The following is a 14,953-nucleotide window of genomic DNA, read 5'->3' as shown; positions in this document are numbered from 1 at the left end:
CCTTGATGGAAGTCTAGCGCCTACCTAGCTGAGCCACCACGACGGGTGGTATCAAGCTTTTTATTCCAGGTCCACTTTTGAAAACTTTTCTACTCCATTAGCATAGCTAATTTGGAAGAGGATGACTAAGCTCCGGAAAAGTAAACCCCAATGCTTCTTGTCTTTAACATGACCAATTGTGATCTTATATAGGAGAAAATGAAGAAATTCTACTCCGATGAAATTCAGTCAAATGATATTATCTATCAATTTAATATAGATTCCAAATATCTTATCGAATCATATGATGAAGAAACTGAATTTGTTCCCGGAATCAAAACAAATTCTTCAAGAAATTTTTTTGATTACTTCTCGTTGTGGATCCCCCTCCTCAAATTTCAAAATGGTTACAAGCATCTTTTGAAATATATGGTTTTTTCAAGATGGAAGTGACAATATTTATATAATAAATTATCCTTACTACTCCGAACGTATTGAAAGTTTCCTTCTCAATGCTCCAAAAAGCATGAGCCAATTGAACAAGTTCATATGCTCGAAGGTGCCTCTCGTCTTTCTGTATGTGACTCATGAACTATGAAATTCGTATTATGCAACCAATGTGATCAATTGCTTAGCCACTTGGTTGTGTGATTGACACATAACATACTTTCTCATGATTGAGGCCCATACACTTACCATAACTTGTCTTTCAATACACGATATCAAGCTTTCAAGGTTGCTAAGTAGAGTTTTAGCGACACATAAATTAAATTACAGACTAATTTGTTAATAATTATTGAACTTCGATATGTGGTAATGATTTGTATGAAGGATGATCCTAGTAACAATTGAAAAGCCAATGGAATAGGTAGATAGTGTTGGGAAATATGGCTTCAAATTGGATAGAGCAATGAAGTTGGATCTTTAAGGCAATAATTGGAATTTGAGACGTAATATTACTTTTTTTTTTAAGAATTTATTTACCCCACAATGTTGTTAATGATGATCGGCTAATATCCTTCAGGGATACAACAAAATTTCAAATGAGAATACTAGATAGCAATTCTAATATTTCTCCATGATCTCTCTAAGAAACAATCGAAAAATTGGTTGCAGTTTTGGAAATAATAGACAACTCTTTGCAAAAGGTTGCAAAGTAAATAAAGATATCCTTTCAAAAGCAGTTGCAAAATGAACAAATACAACCTTTCAGAAAGGTTGCAAATTGAATAAGTATAGTTTCCAAAGCTTGTCTTTTAAAGACACATACAAAAATTCGAAATAATAAAATAATATAATAAATAATAATTTTTTAATAAATAAAATTTCTGAATTTTCATAATTTCCAAAAATACTTAATAAACAAAAACAATCTTTGAAATAATAAAGGTTAGAAGATAATTGTACGAAAAAATAAAGGGATTAGTGCTAATTACACAGTGCTAAGTGCGCTTAATAATCGCGCCAAAATTGCACAATTATTCATGTACCCATACGTGAGTTTTGTAGAATCTACCCTACACCCAATATTTATTTTTTAATACACTAAAGAAGGCTTACACTTAATTTGTTTTATAAATAAACTTCCAACAAATAGCTAGTAACACTCGAGTTGTATCAAAGTAAAATTTACTGGTGGCCGTCAAAGTTGAACGGTATGATGGCGGTGGAGCAACCAAAAAGCTACTACATTTGCAGCTTGATATTTACCAAAGCTAGCTCCGAAAGGACTAACTGAATAACTAAGCCTCTTTGCTTGTATGGTAGGCAACCGTGATCCTTTGGGGACAAGTTAAAGCAAATAATAGGATTCGTTGAAGGGACTCAAAGCAAAAAAGAAATATGTACGTGGATTTATTCAACAACAAGTTTAGCCCTTTAATGTAATATAAAATGGCTGCTTTGGCCCGTCTTTCGTGGGATGTATAAGTTATCCACCTTCAATATCGCCTCTAGATCTTGGAGAAGAACCTTTCAGTGTCGGGAGGTGTGTCTTTTTCAAAATGATCTGTATTTCCTTTCTTTTTTCTTTTGCCAATTGCCTAATTTTTCAACTGTCTTCGATCTTGAAGCTCGATCACCTGCTTTTAATGTATTATTTCTTAATTGGGTTCATTCTATTCAATGATGTTAATAGTATATCAATAAAATATTCTTGCTTCCTAACTGCATTAGGACTACCATTCTTTCTCAAGTTAGCTCAAGTGTCCTTTCTTGTCACTCCTTTTTGCCTCCACACCACACCACTGGTTGACCGTGCTTAATTTAGTATGCACATTGCACGACATCGTGCAAAGTTTTGGTAAATACGCAAATTTAGTTTGCACTTTGCCTATACACCTCACCACTGGAGGATGTATGTGCGAACATATACATACATCCTCCGGCCGAAAAGTTGACTCCTAGGTCAATCAATCTCCGTTCAACTGAACAGGACGAAAGGAAGGACTTGCTAAACACGCACCTAGTGGTGGTGGCAACACCAGTTACCAGTACGACCAGCGTTGGCCGAGCGGCTCCTCTCTTTCATGAAGTGACTTTTTTTAGGGCGTACCTCTAATTTACGCTTTTACTTATTTTTTTTTAGGATTCTTTGTGCAAGCACTCATAGTCTTTAGCTTGTTTAAAGTGAAACACCTTATCGATCTCTTTTTTTAGAGGAGGTACCTCGGGCCGAACCACCAAGCAAACCCGTGGCGTCTTATAAATTTCTTGCACTAAAATTATTATAACAAATAATTTGTAGTTATTCATGCAAAGTGATTTTTTGAAACAATTTTTAAACTAGAAAATTTTAACGTTCAGATCCACACAAAATTTGGTAGGACCATAATAATTTTTATAAAGTTTAAATGCGTTACTTCATATTTAAATTAATATATTGTCTCCTTACACAACCCTTGTTACCTTGCAATAACTACATTACTTGCAAAGCTTAGGCTCGATGGACGTAAAGGTATATATAGGAGAGGAGGTTGGCATGAACACCCCGATCAAGGTGGAGGTTCGAAAGGATAAAGGAGGAGCTTCCCTGAATAATGCATCGGCGACTGAGCGAAGTGCGGAGCAACAATATCCAGCAAAAGTGTATGCAGCTGCTAGAAAACTGGCCGATGCCATCAAAGGCGCCAATGTCGAAGATATCAATTCCACGATCGAAACGCTTGCCTCTCAAGCTGATTCGTTTGCCGTTTTCAATTTCCGGAGGCTGTCGGGGGGTTCGCTACTCCACATTGCAGCAGCCACCGGCAAGAGCAACATCGTGAAGCTCCTGCTTGAGCGTGTCGATGCCCACCTCATAGCCGCCCGAGATGATTGGGGGAATACCCCCCTCCACCTCGCCACTAAGTTCAAGGCAATTGGAGCCATCAATATGTTGATTTGCCGGGCAAAAGACCTCCCCGATGTCGAGGACAGGCTCCTCCTGAGGAAGAAGAACAATTATGGAAACACCGCTTTGCACGAGGTCGTGCTTACACGTGACGTTGACTTGGTGAGCCATTTGTTGGGGGAAGATTCGGAGCTTGTGTACTGGAAGAACATGGATCAGAAATCTCCCTTGTACCTGGCCATCGACATTGACAGCTCCAAGATACTTGAGGTTTTATTAGCGAAATCGCTCGACCCATCGAAGATACAAGGCTTGCCGCCCGTTCTTGGTGCCGTTGCACGTAAACAATATGGTACATACTTAAATCTACTTATGGGAAATATCTATCTATGCATGGACTGAACTCATTTCAAATCTGTGCAACCACTCTTTGTGCTTACCCAAATCTATTATGGGTGTTCACATAAAATTCCACACCTTGCTTATCAAAGTAGTTGGGTACCCATGAAGAAGTTGCAACTGCCATATCATTCTCCTAATAAATAAATTATCTCCCATTACAACATAATAGATCAGCTCAAATACATTCCAGACTCTATAGGAATTCAAGCATTTGCCCCAAATCTGTCCCATTTCACATTTCCCCAATGGAATTGGGCAGAGGGCGGGCTTATGGGGAGCGTTCATTGAACCCACACTTCAATTATCTTTAAAATAATCATAACTTGTTCGAGTATATACATCTATTAAAAGTTTCATCATAATTATCCTATTTTTATTTTTTCATAAAGATATATCATTTTAGTTTTTGTATAGTCATATAATTGTAATGATGAATCAATGTGATGTTAAATGAAATTCATCAAGGTAATAAAATGATAGAAATGATTGAATGATAGTTTTTAATATATTGTAAAAATAATAATCTATTCTGAATCACAAAAATAAATAAATAATAAGTAATAATTAATTGTTGTGGGTCTATTCCCTCAAAAGTGTGTAACTCACAAGATGCTGTTACTCTCACAATAGCTCAAAGACTATTATGTTTGCAAAGTCTATAAAATAATACATGTTTCAACTTAATCATGAATTTGTAGATTAAGTGAATAATTGTAATATCTTTAGTTATGTCTCATGAAAATCTACTTTCTAATGCATTACTTGTAGTTGATATACGTTAGACCGTGCCCGCATAAATTCTGGCCTGTATCTTCTTGCCTAGTCCGGGAAAATTTGCTCGGTTTGGGCAAGGCACCTCGGGGCGATAAGTCCTGTTCACATTCGAATTATCAATTAATCCATAAATCAACGTATGCATACATATGTGCTTTCACCTAATAATAATCATTAGCCATTTTAGATTATTCAGATTGATAAATAATATAGTTTGTTCAGCTATGTTGATAACACCTCCCAAGCAATGCAAGTTGAAACTAATCTTGCAGCCTCTTTTACTCTATGCACGTAATTTTGTGTCCTATCGCATTTTCATTTTGGACATGCATTAGAAATCACAAAAAAGAAAACACAGAAGGTCCTCATGTGTACTAAACCCCCACATAAAATCTTACGACTTCGAAGTAAGTAAATCTTAGATGTTAATAGTGAATCATTAGGTGCATATTATTTCTATAGACTTATTGTATGTATCCATACGCAAATAAGAACATTATATGTGTATTTGATTTTTTAGAATGAGATTTTCACATTATCAAGATTGTGAAAGTACAAAGATTCATGAGCTAGGTAGACGTCGAAATTCAACTTAGAATTATATTCCTGTTTAGGAAAAATTCATCCATCTTTGTATTTGTCCACATCAATGTGGTGCCTAAAAATTCATACAAAGCGTTTATGCCTTTTATATTATTTTATGATATTATTTTAGCTTGATTTAATTTGAATGTGCAAACTTTCAAATCCACGAAACGAAGAAGAGTTCAATTTATATGTGAAGATTATATATATATAGTGTGTGTAATGGTGGCGCCACATCCTCTGACTTGGGTGGATTCCGCTCGACTCTAAAATAAATTTTACTTAGTTTTTGCTCAAAAGGTTTGGTAAATATGCAATTTCTTAATTGAGCTTAATAGGTGCCCACCTTTACGAAGAAGTTGACATTTGCTTTATACTTGCCAGAATTTGACGAACATAATAGGAAAAGACCATTCTCCTTTTCTTGATCTTGCCCTATCTATTTAAATGTCGTTTCTGTTTTTCCCTTAACATTATATTTGTGGACTCTATAGATACTTCATAAGATGGAAATGTCATATAATTTGCCATGTCATTTAGTAAGATTTTTACAGTAAAATCTTAGTACATGTTGATGTCGCATTGCTTTGGAAGAAAATGGTCTGAAATTTGTCTAAAGTCATTCCCAAATACATAAATGGGATCCTTTCGAAATTTATGTAAAGTCTCACATATTGTGTTCCATGATGCTAGAGAAGGAAAGTCACGATACTTTGAAATTCATAGATTGAAAAGCCATTTTTTTAAAACCAAAAATGGGTTAGATAAACCTTTCAAAGCCTTGATTTATTCAATCGAAATTATCACCACTAGTTTCACCATTGCAATCTAATTCCCCATCAATGACTATGAATCCTAATAGTGATTAAGGTTACGTTGAAGATGCCCTTATCCTGGGTTAAGATGCATTAAAACCAACCAAGCCCCAACCAGTGTCAAATGTTTATGCGGATGGTGGTCCCTAATTTGGAGCTCCTGATTCCAGATTTACTCGGCAAGATACTCAGAAAGGACACGAAGCTTTTCACAATGAGAGACTCCAGAGGCGGTAATGTATTCCATTTAGCAGCTTTCTGGAATGTGCCCGAAGTATTGGACTTCTTACAACCAGAAACCGAATATTTGGCTCAAGAACAGGACAACAATGGGGATCTTCCCATTCATATAGCAAGCAAGGGGGGTCATGTTAAACTAATCCATAAGCTACATCCGGTGTCAAAGTGGGTAAATGGGAAAGGACAGACAGTTCTTCATGTGGCAGCAAAATACGGAAAAGAAGAAGTAGTGAGATATATACTCAAAGATTGGGATCTGAGGGAGATGATAAATGAAAGAGACGATGATGGAAATACAGCTTCACACTTGGCAGCGAAGTATTTACATGTCGCCGCTTTGATTCATCTCGTGCTGGATAAAAGAATGAACCCCTGCCTTCTCAACCATGAAGGCTTGGCTGCTGTCGACATTGCTCAACATTCCTCACAAGGGGGATTACGGAGGGTAGGTAACATGAATAGTCACTAGTTTATTCATCAACTTACTAGGAATTTCCAGAGATTAATCCCTTAGTCAAGCGTAGATCTTATATTCAAATCATTATGTCTCGCAGTCAACAATGGGACTATGAAAGCAATAATCAATTTTGTGGAATAGCCGAGGCACCTCTAGGATTAATATTGCACAAGTCTCTAATTTAGCCTTAATAGGAGTTACTTAAATTTTTTCCCATGAATATGTCTGCGTTAGAAGCAAGTGAATATTTCTGATAAATGCTGAGATAAATTGTTACATGTCTCGATTAATTGAGCCTATAAATTAGATCAGGAGTTGTCAATGTTGCAATCTTTTTTTTCTTAAAAAGCAAGGGGTCAAGGCGGCGAATTTGACCGCTCTAAGCATGACACAATCTCATTACATTATCAGTAAGTCAACCTATGACAAAGGTGAACCACATACATTTGACTCATGAGTCTTTTCTCATTTGCAGCGAACTTGTTACTCTAGTTTTGATTCTTAAAATTGTGGACACTGCATCTGCAGAAGTAAAAGTTTCCCTTTAAATGAGGACTCCAGAGTTTGTTTCCGTTATCGATTCGCTAACAGTTTTTTCTTTCTTTCCTTTTTCATACGTTTCCGATCTCAGGGCTTGGCACGCATTCTGTTATCAAGCGTGTCGTATGATAGAACAGATCGATTCATAAGTAAGCCGGAAGCTCGAGACAAATGGCACGCTCACGGAATGTTGCCAAACCGTAAAGAAATGGGTGACTTTATCAATACCTTGTTGGTGGTGGCATCGCTTGTGACCACTGTGACTTTCTCAGCTGGTTTCGCAGTTCCTGGAGGATTGAACGGCTCAAAAACGCCATCCAAAGATGAGCGGGGCATGGCTACGATGCTGAACAATAGAATGTTCCAGGCCTTCGTGATTTGCAACACCATCGCGATGTTATGCTCAATGGCCTCGGTCGTTGGCTTCATATTTGCGTACGTGACTGAAATCCACATATCGATATATGCATGCCAGCTTGCAGGACTGCTACTAGCAATTTCCTTCCCGCCAATGTCGGCCGCTTTCTTAATTGGCGTCACCTTGACCGTTCAAAAACTCCATTGGCTTGTCACCGCGATATTAATTTCGGGACCCATTCTCGTCCTCATTATCGCATCTGCTTTATTATCACCGTTCGTTGTTATGTTATTAATCTTCCTTCCCCACTTTCGGAATGTACACCTTGGTCCCATCCGTCCTCTGATATCCTGGCTTCTTCTCACTTACGTGAGATTCTTTCAAATTGGGACGACGCCCATTTCGGATGAGTCAACAGAAGACTAAACGGCGAGCAAGACCTCTACTAGTCCGCCTTTGGATGGTGGCGATGAAAATTGATTTGCAGAAACAAATATATGTATTTGCCATGGTGGATTTGGCTCATTCTATAGTTGCTTTCCTATTGCATTACATTAATGATGATTGTTAAAGTATTTAAGTTAAACCATCTCTTCCTTCAATAGCTGATATTATTAGAATAGTTGGATGTAGTTCCACAACATTGCACATTGTATTAAAATCAGAGATTCTTAGTTCAAACATTTTTAAACATCCTACATTATATATTCTCATATTTTAGACTTGAAGCAAAGTCCAACCTACTCACAAAGACAAGTATTGAAGTATTTCAACTAAATTATTTTTTGGGCTATAAAGAGTTTAAGCTTTTAAAATAACTACGTTGGAATTTAATGAAACATCACAATGATACATGTGTCATGCTATCTTAGTTGAATATATGAGTGGGTCATTTCATCTGTTTCGAAATCATATCTTTAGTTCTTAACATGTAGAAGCTCGCCTCTCATGAAATCGCTTGTCTAGACTAGCTGAGGATGATTTATCTCGCATCGGTCCAACTTGTGGCAAACTCGGAGTCATGACAACCTGGATGCTCACTCAACAAGCGTCATGGGTAATCAAAATTGTAGAAAGTAAGTCAGGAGAAAGAAACAACTAACCTCTTTGATGCGCAATAAACGAATTTCTCGGGATCGTATGTTGAATCACGAGCAAATGACGGACGAGAGGACTTCATGATGGTTCGAATACAATCACAAGCAAAGTATTTGCGTTTCATAGCGTTAATGCCGATTGTCTTCTCAAAATAGAAATGGAATTGCTTTTGCTCGTTGATGGAGAGAGGAGAAGAAGAGAGAAAGATAGAAATGGAATGGCCTTTGTCCGTTGATGAAGAGAGGAGAAGAAGAGAGAACGATTTTATAGAACTTTCTTTCTACCAACCATTATGACGGTTATCTCAATAAGTTATTTATATAACTTCCCTCACACTTTTTCAAAAGGTGTCTTTCCATTATGTCACATTAACATGAACTGGTGCGTCTTAATCATACCTCATCATGGACATATTAACAAAATGTAACATTTCCTACTCGGATACGATGGGCTTGATAGTGCTCTATAAAAAATATAAGGCATTCAATATTCATCTACTTTATAAACAATTCATACTAGTAAGAAAGTCGTGCGACCAATGAGTATACATGTATTTTGGAGCTTAAATTATGAATTTGTTAGGGATGACATAATGGCTACAACTCAAAAAATTAAAAAAAAATTAATTGATATCTCATAGTACCTCAAACATATTTTATTACATTAGTCTAATTATATTTATCTCTTAAAGGTCATACTTAACTATTCTCATAACACCATATGATAGATGTAAAACAATTTTATCCAAAACCATAGAAGGCAATATAATTGGTCGATTGGTATATATATGTAAAACAATAATAGTCTTTCTTTGCATTCATATTTTTCTTTATTTCAGAACAACCGTTTTCTAAACATGTTCCATAAAGTCATATTTAAACTTATTATATGATTTTTAGTATTTTTTTATTATAATTTTTATATTCTTTTTAATTTTATTTTTACTTTTCTTTTTTTATTGTTAAGACTTTTTATTTTTTTAATATTATTATATTCTAGAAAACGGGGTAACCGGGTCCGACCAGCTAACCAGATTCGACGACCCGAATCCAACCTAATTCAAACTAAACCTATTTTTGAAATTAATCTTTTATTAGTAATTTATTTACTTTTTAAAATTAATTTTTAGTTATTTATATTTTAATTTTATTTTATTTTCTTTGGTCGTCTTCTTCCCCGACCATTGCTGCCTCACGCCCGAAGCTACTACCCACCGAACGCCCCTCAACCGAAGTAGCTATCCGTTGCCGCCGGCGCCGCACCGCCACCAAACCTTCACCACCCACCGGCTGTCCATCACGACAGGCGCCGGCCACCTACTCTGGCGACCGCTAAACTATTTTCTAGCTCAATTGAGACTCAAACACAGGCCTAGGTTCCTAACCAAGCATGCCAGAGCACGCAACGGCATCAATGAAGGACCAACGGGACCGAAGCTCGTGCAAACCGCCCGGCCGTGAGCTCCGGGCTCGACACCACCTAGAAACAGAGCACTAGGACTTGGGGAAGGCCTACTTGGCTCGGCTAAGGCACCACGATGGATGCGAGCAACAGACGGACCTCAGGCAACGGAGAAACACTCTTTCGATCTCACTCCCTCTCGCTGGCTCACCCTCTCACTCACGAGCTCTCTCTCCTTGGCTTTTACCTCCTCTCTCTCTCTCTCTCTCTCTCTCTCTAGCTGTGTTGCCAGCCTGCCGATCGTCCTCGCCGCGCGTCGCGCGCCTCTGTTTTGTCGTGGAGGAAGAGGCCAAGCACGCAGAGAGAAAACAGGAAGAGGAGAGCTGGTGCGCGGGCTAGGCTGGGGAGGAAATGGGCTGGCTTCGCGAGGGGAGAAAGAGAAAGAGGCTGGGACTGGGCCGGGATCCAGGCGGAAATAAAAGAGGAGAGGAAAAAAAAGAAAAGGGGGCCGCGCTGGGGAAGAGAGAAAGTTGGCCAGCCCGATCCGGGGAAATAAGGACAAAAAGAGGGCCGGGCGGGCCCAGCCATGGCCCGGCCCTATTCGATTCAATATTTTTTTCTTTTTTTAAATTTTTTTTTAATAGTTGGCCCTAGTAGTGCAAATACTCCTAATGTCTATATGTGAAACGATTTGATGGAAATTATTTTTGCTTGAAATGCTAGATATATTTGTGAGCTATTTAAACAATCTTTATATAAGTAAGTCTTGTCATCATTTTATAAGATAAAAAAGAGAAAAGAATATGAAAAATGTGTAGAATAGAAGTTCAATTTCATTTGAGAGTTTCTCCTACTTGTCTCCTTCTTTTTCGTGATTAGAGTATGAGTTGAGTAACTTGTTAGCGTTTCCGCCTTCTAATTATTATATCAATTGCTACATTAGTCACGTGCTTGCCACAAGCAAATATATGACTAGTCGGTGAGCTCGAGGCTTTATTTGAGATTAAGTTGGCCGCTTCATAATCTTATTTAAAATAATTTATATTTTGAGCCATCTTTTAAGAAAATGTCATAACTTCGTATTCTTACTTAAAATTTTGATTTAATTAAATTACAAAAAGATTAGCCTATGCATAATTAACCAAGCTAGCTACAAAAGGACTAACTGAATCTTCTGGCACGCGACTCCTTTATGCCTCTTTGCTTATAAGGTGGGCAAAGAATAGGATCAGCTTAAGCAACTCAAAGCAAAGAGGAAGCATATGCGAGAATACAATTAACACGAACTTTAGCTCTATAATGCATAATAAAATGGCAATGCCGACCTGCCGCTTTGGTTTATCTTTTGTCAAATAAATGAGTTGGGCGGGGAGTTGCGATTAGCAAATGCTTGACTGCTCTCGACATCTCCTTTAGATCGTTGGAGAAGCGAGTTCTCGAATTCAAAGGCATGTATTTTTGAAAATTATCAAGATTTACCACCCTTGTCTTTTTCTCCTGCTAATTGTCTAATTTACTTTGTTAACTCTAAGTGTCTTCAATCTTGATACCGGATCACAGGCTTTTCATTATATTCTCTCTTAGTTAGTTCACTCTTATTCCATGGTGTTAATGTATATCAATAGAGCAGCCTTTTTTCTACTTTATTAGGATTAGCAGTCTTCTCAAGTTACCTCAAACTGTCCTTTCTTTGAACTCCTCCTTGCTTTTGCACCCCAACTGGTGGACAGCGCTAACTTTGTGATAGCCTAAATTTTTAAATTTGTTTTCGATTAAATAAATCGGGCTTTTTGTCGACGCGTTTATAGTGCTATTTTCTGAGTTGGTCACTTACGAGATAACTAGACTATCTGGGGAAGTCATTAAGGAACCTAAGTGTAATCGACTTGAGAATTCGATCAGAAATCGACTGCTTGACCGTGTCCATCTGCCGAGATCATTACGGCACTGTCGAAATCAATCAGAGACTAGAGATAGGTCAATTTAACTGAGATATGTAATTAGAGTGTGGGTGATTCTACCGGATTGCAAAATACTCGTCGATCGGCACTAGACCGATTTTTCTATCGTTTTGGTACCCGATGCCCATAATTGAAACCTTGGGATTTTCACGACAATCGAGAGTCGCCAATGTGTTGAAAATGTACATTGTGACTCGAGAAAAATCGATCACAGGTCAATTACACCAAAAATTCCTAAAAGTGACCCGGTAGATTAGGTCACGCTAAAAACGCGCCGAACTGAAATTAACCGTGAATTTGAACCTGATTTCAAAAATTGAAAGTTCTGTGGTGTCACAATCTATTTTAGGAACATCGACTCACCCTCAGAATATTTTTCAGAGATTCCGAGATTTTTACGGAAAACCGTTTCGGACGTTGCGAAAATTAGTGGAAATTCGGATCGGCCAAATTGGAGGTCGGGACACCTGGAGTGCCATAACTTGGCACGACACTTAAGTGCCATAACTTTAAAAATGGTACACTTAAGTGCCATCATCGGAGTAAAATGGGACACTTAAGTGCCAATCCGGCGAAAAACCGGCCAAAATGCAGACGTGGCATTTTCCGACAAGTTTAATCGATGTGGCAATTTTTTTTTTTTTTAAAAAGCGGACGTGGAGGAGGAAAACGACGCCGCCCCATCCACTCGTGCACTTGGCCAAACAAAACGACGTCGTTCGTTTATTTGGAATTTAACATTTTGTCGGTTCACATGAGGTCCGACGTCCTCTCCATCCATCCATCGCCGTTCACAGCTCGCCGTTCGCGGGTGATCGCTCGCCGCCGTCGCCGCTTTGTCGGTCGCCATCGTCGGTCGGCGTCGTCGGTCGCCGCTGCCGAGCGCCGTCATCGCTCGCCGTCGTCGATTTGCTCAGGTTTTTCTCTTCTTCCTCTCCCCCGTGGTGAAATTAGGGCTCCGACTCGTTTATTAGGGCTCTGGACTTCAAATTTGGGGGTCGGCTGGGAAGGTCAGGCTTGATGTGAGATTTAATGGCCGAGATGTAGTGCTACAATCCTATTGGGGGTTCAAATTGACAGTTTAGGAGCGGCATTGAAATATAGGCTCGGTGTAGGGCTCGAGGGGGAAATTAGGGCTCGGTGTAGGGCTCGACGTCGCCCTCATCCACTGTGATGTGTGATTCATTCAGGGTGTTGAATTGTGATGTGCGAAAGTAATTTGTAGTGGGTCGGATGTGAAATGTGCGATGATTGGTGATTGTTAGGGTTCGAGTATTGACTTGCACATGTGAGAATCGAAGGTTGTGGGGATGGGGACTTCGGATATTTGTTTAATAAATTGCATTGTTGAGGACCCATGCCGAGGAATCTCTCCATATTTTAAAGAAATGCGACGGCATAATCAAAGCAAATTGTCGGGTCCCATCTTAATTTTTATTTGTCCTTGTCCCGAGGCCTCGTTGTTTTCAAGTGCAGCCTGTCGACGACCGCATCTTCCTCTCTCTTCTTCTTTTTCTTTTTTTTCTTTAATAAAGAGTGTGGGGACCTCCACTTGCAATCTCTGCTTCTTTGTGAATGTGGTCCAAAATAGGCATCGTATATTTGTCCTCTTTTGTTGCGAAAATGGCGCATAAAGACTATGTTGCTTATCATCGTTTACTACGGTGGAGATTTTGTGATTGGGGAGGATGAGTGGGAGTATGAGGGGGGAATGGGGGTACTATCTTTGTAGATATAAAGAATGCATCTTATATTGGATTTGTTAGGGATATAGTGACATTTTTGCCTTGTAGAGTACAAAAGTTACTGTACTGTGTTCCTGGGAAAGGCTTGAGAGATGGTTTGAGAGTTTTGGAAGATGATAATGGTTTTAGGATGTCTTATATCATTATCTTCATGGCGAAGAGGCGAAAGTGTTTGTTGAAAACAATAGTGAGGACGAACATGATGACACGAGATACCACCGAAGTAGGAGAAGGAGGAGATGAAGTAGGTCATGATGGACAGGATGGGGAGGAGAGGGCGCAGATGCTGTTCACTGGAGCGACAGTGACATGGGTGATGTCACCATCACCGAATTAGATTGGGAAGTAGCTGAATCCAGTGAGGGTGACGATGACGATGAAGGGTTGGCTGCGAAGCTGAAAATTTGTTAATCTTAAGTGACGCCAACGATGAGGAGCTTACACAAATCCAAGGAAAAAACAAAGGGACTTTTTGTCGATAGATTTGCAACTTTGCATGTAGCTGTTCATCCAACAGACGAAGGCCCTGCGAGATGTTGGTGTTGCTGGCCAGTCCTGAGACAGACATTATGAAGAAAGCATCACACCGCAACTTCCTGTAGACGAAGTTGAAGAAGATCAACGAGCCGTGCGTAGAAGGAAAAGTAAGTTTCCTTCCTATGATCCATCTGTTGCATCTCCTACTTTGTCAAGTAGGGTATGAAATTCCATGATGCGATACAATTTAGGGAAGCTATACCGAGTTCTTCCATTGCTGCACAAAGAAATATTGATTTCATTAGAAATACCAAGAAATTTGTAAGAGCTAGGTGTTCGCAGCAAAACTGTCCATGGAAGATTTACGGTGCGTTTGTTAAGAAGAGTGGGTCTTTTCATTAGAGCCTACCAAGAGGAACACACTTGTTCCATTAATTTTCAAAACAAAGGGTAACAAGTTCATGGTTGTCGAAGCACTTCTTCGATCCGATCAAGGTGATGCCCAACTTGAAACTTGCTAACTTTAGGATGGTGAAGGAGCGTGTAGGCATCAATGTATCTAGGAATCAGTGCAAAAGAGCAAAGCAAAATGTGATAAAGGTACTTATTGGTCAATATGCTAAGGAATATGGGCAGGTGTGGGAGTATGCTTGGGAGTGTAGGCTGCAAAACCCTACAAGTAGAGTGTATGTAGAGGTGATTGAGAGACCACTTCCTGATCATGGGACCAAGTTCGATAAGTTCTATGTGTGCTTTGATGCATGCGACGAGGTTTTTTAGCTGGTTGTAG

General features: G+C 38.9%; 1 protein-coding gene across 1 annotated transcript in view; it reads left to right on the top strand.

Moving 5' to 3' along the window:
- Positions 1–6,022: 6,022 nt before the first annotated feature.
- Positions 6,023–14,953, top strand: part of LOC120293846 (protein ACCELERATED CELL DEATH 6-like) — a 12,599-nt gene continuing 3,668 nt past the window's right edge. Inside the window, exons 1-2 of the mRNA XM_039313620.1 lie at positions 6,023–6,571; positions 7,215–7,670. Of these exons, the coding sequence (XP_039169554.1) occupies positions 6,023–6,571; positions 7,215–7,670 (1,005 nt within the window). The remainder of the gene's footprint in view (positions 6,572–7,214; positions 7,671–14,953) is intronic.

Source organism: Eucalyptus grandis, chromosome 5 (assembly GCF_016545825.1).
Source record: "Eucalyptus grandis isolate ANBG69807.140 chromosome 5, ASM1654582v1, whole genome shotgun sequence".
NCBI lineage: Eukaryota > Viridiplantae > Streptophyta > Magnoliopsida > Myrtales > Myrtaceae > Eucalyptus > Eucalyptus grandis.
The sequence above is the reverse complement of the archived record's forward strand: the minus strand, read 5'-3'. Positions and strand labels throughout refer to the sequence as shown.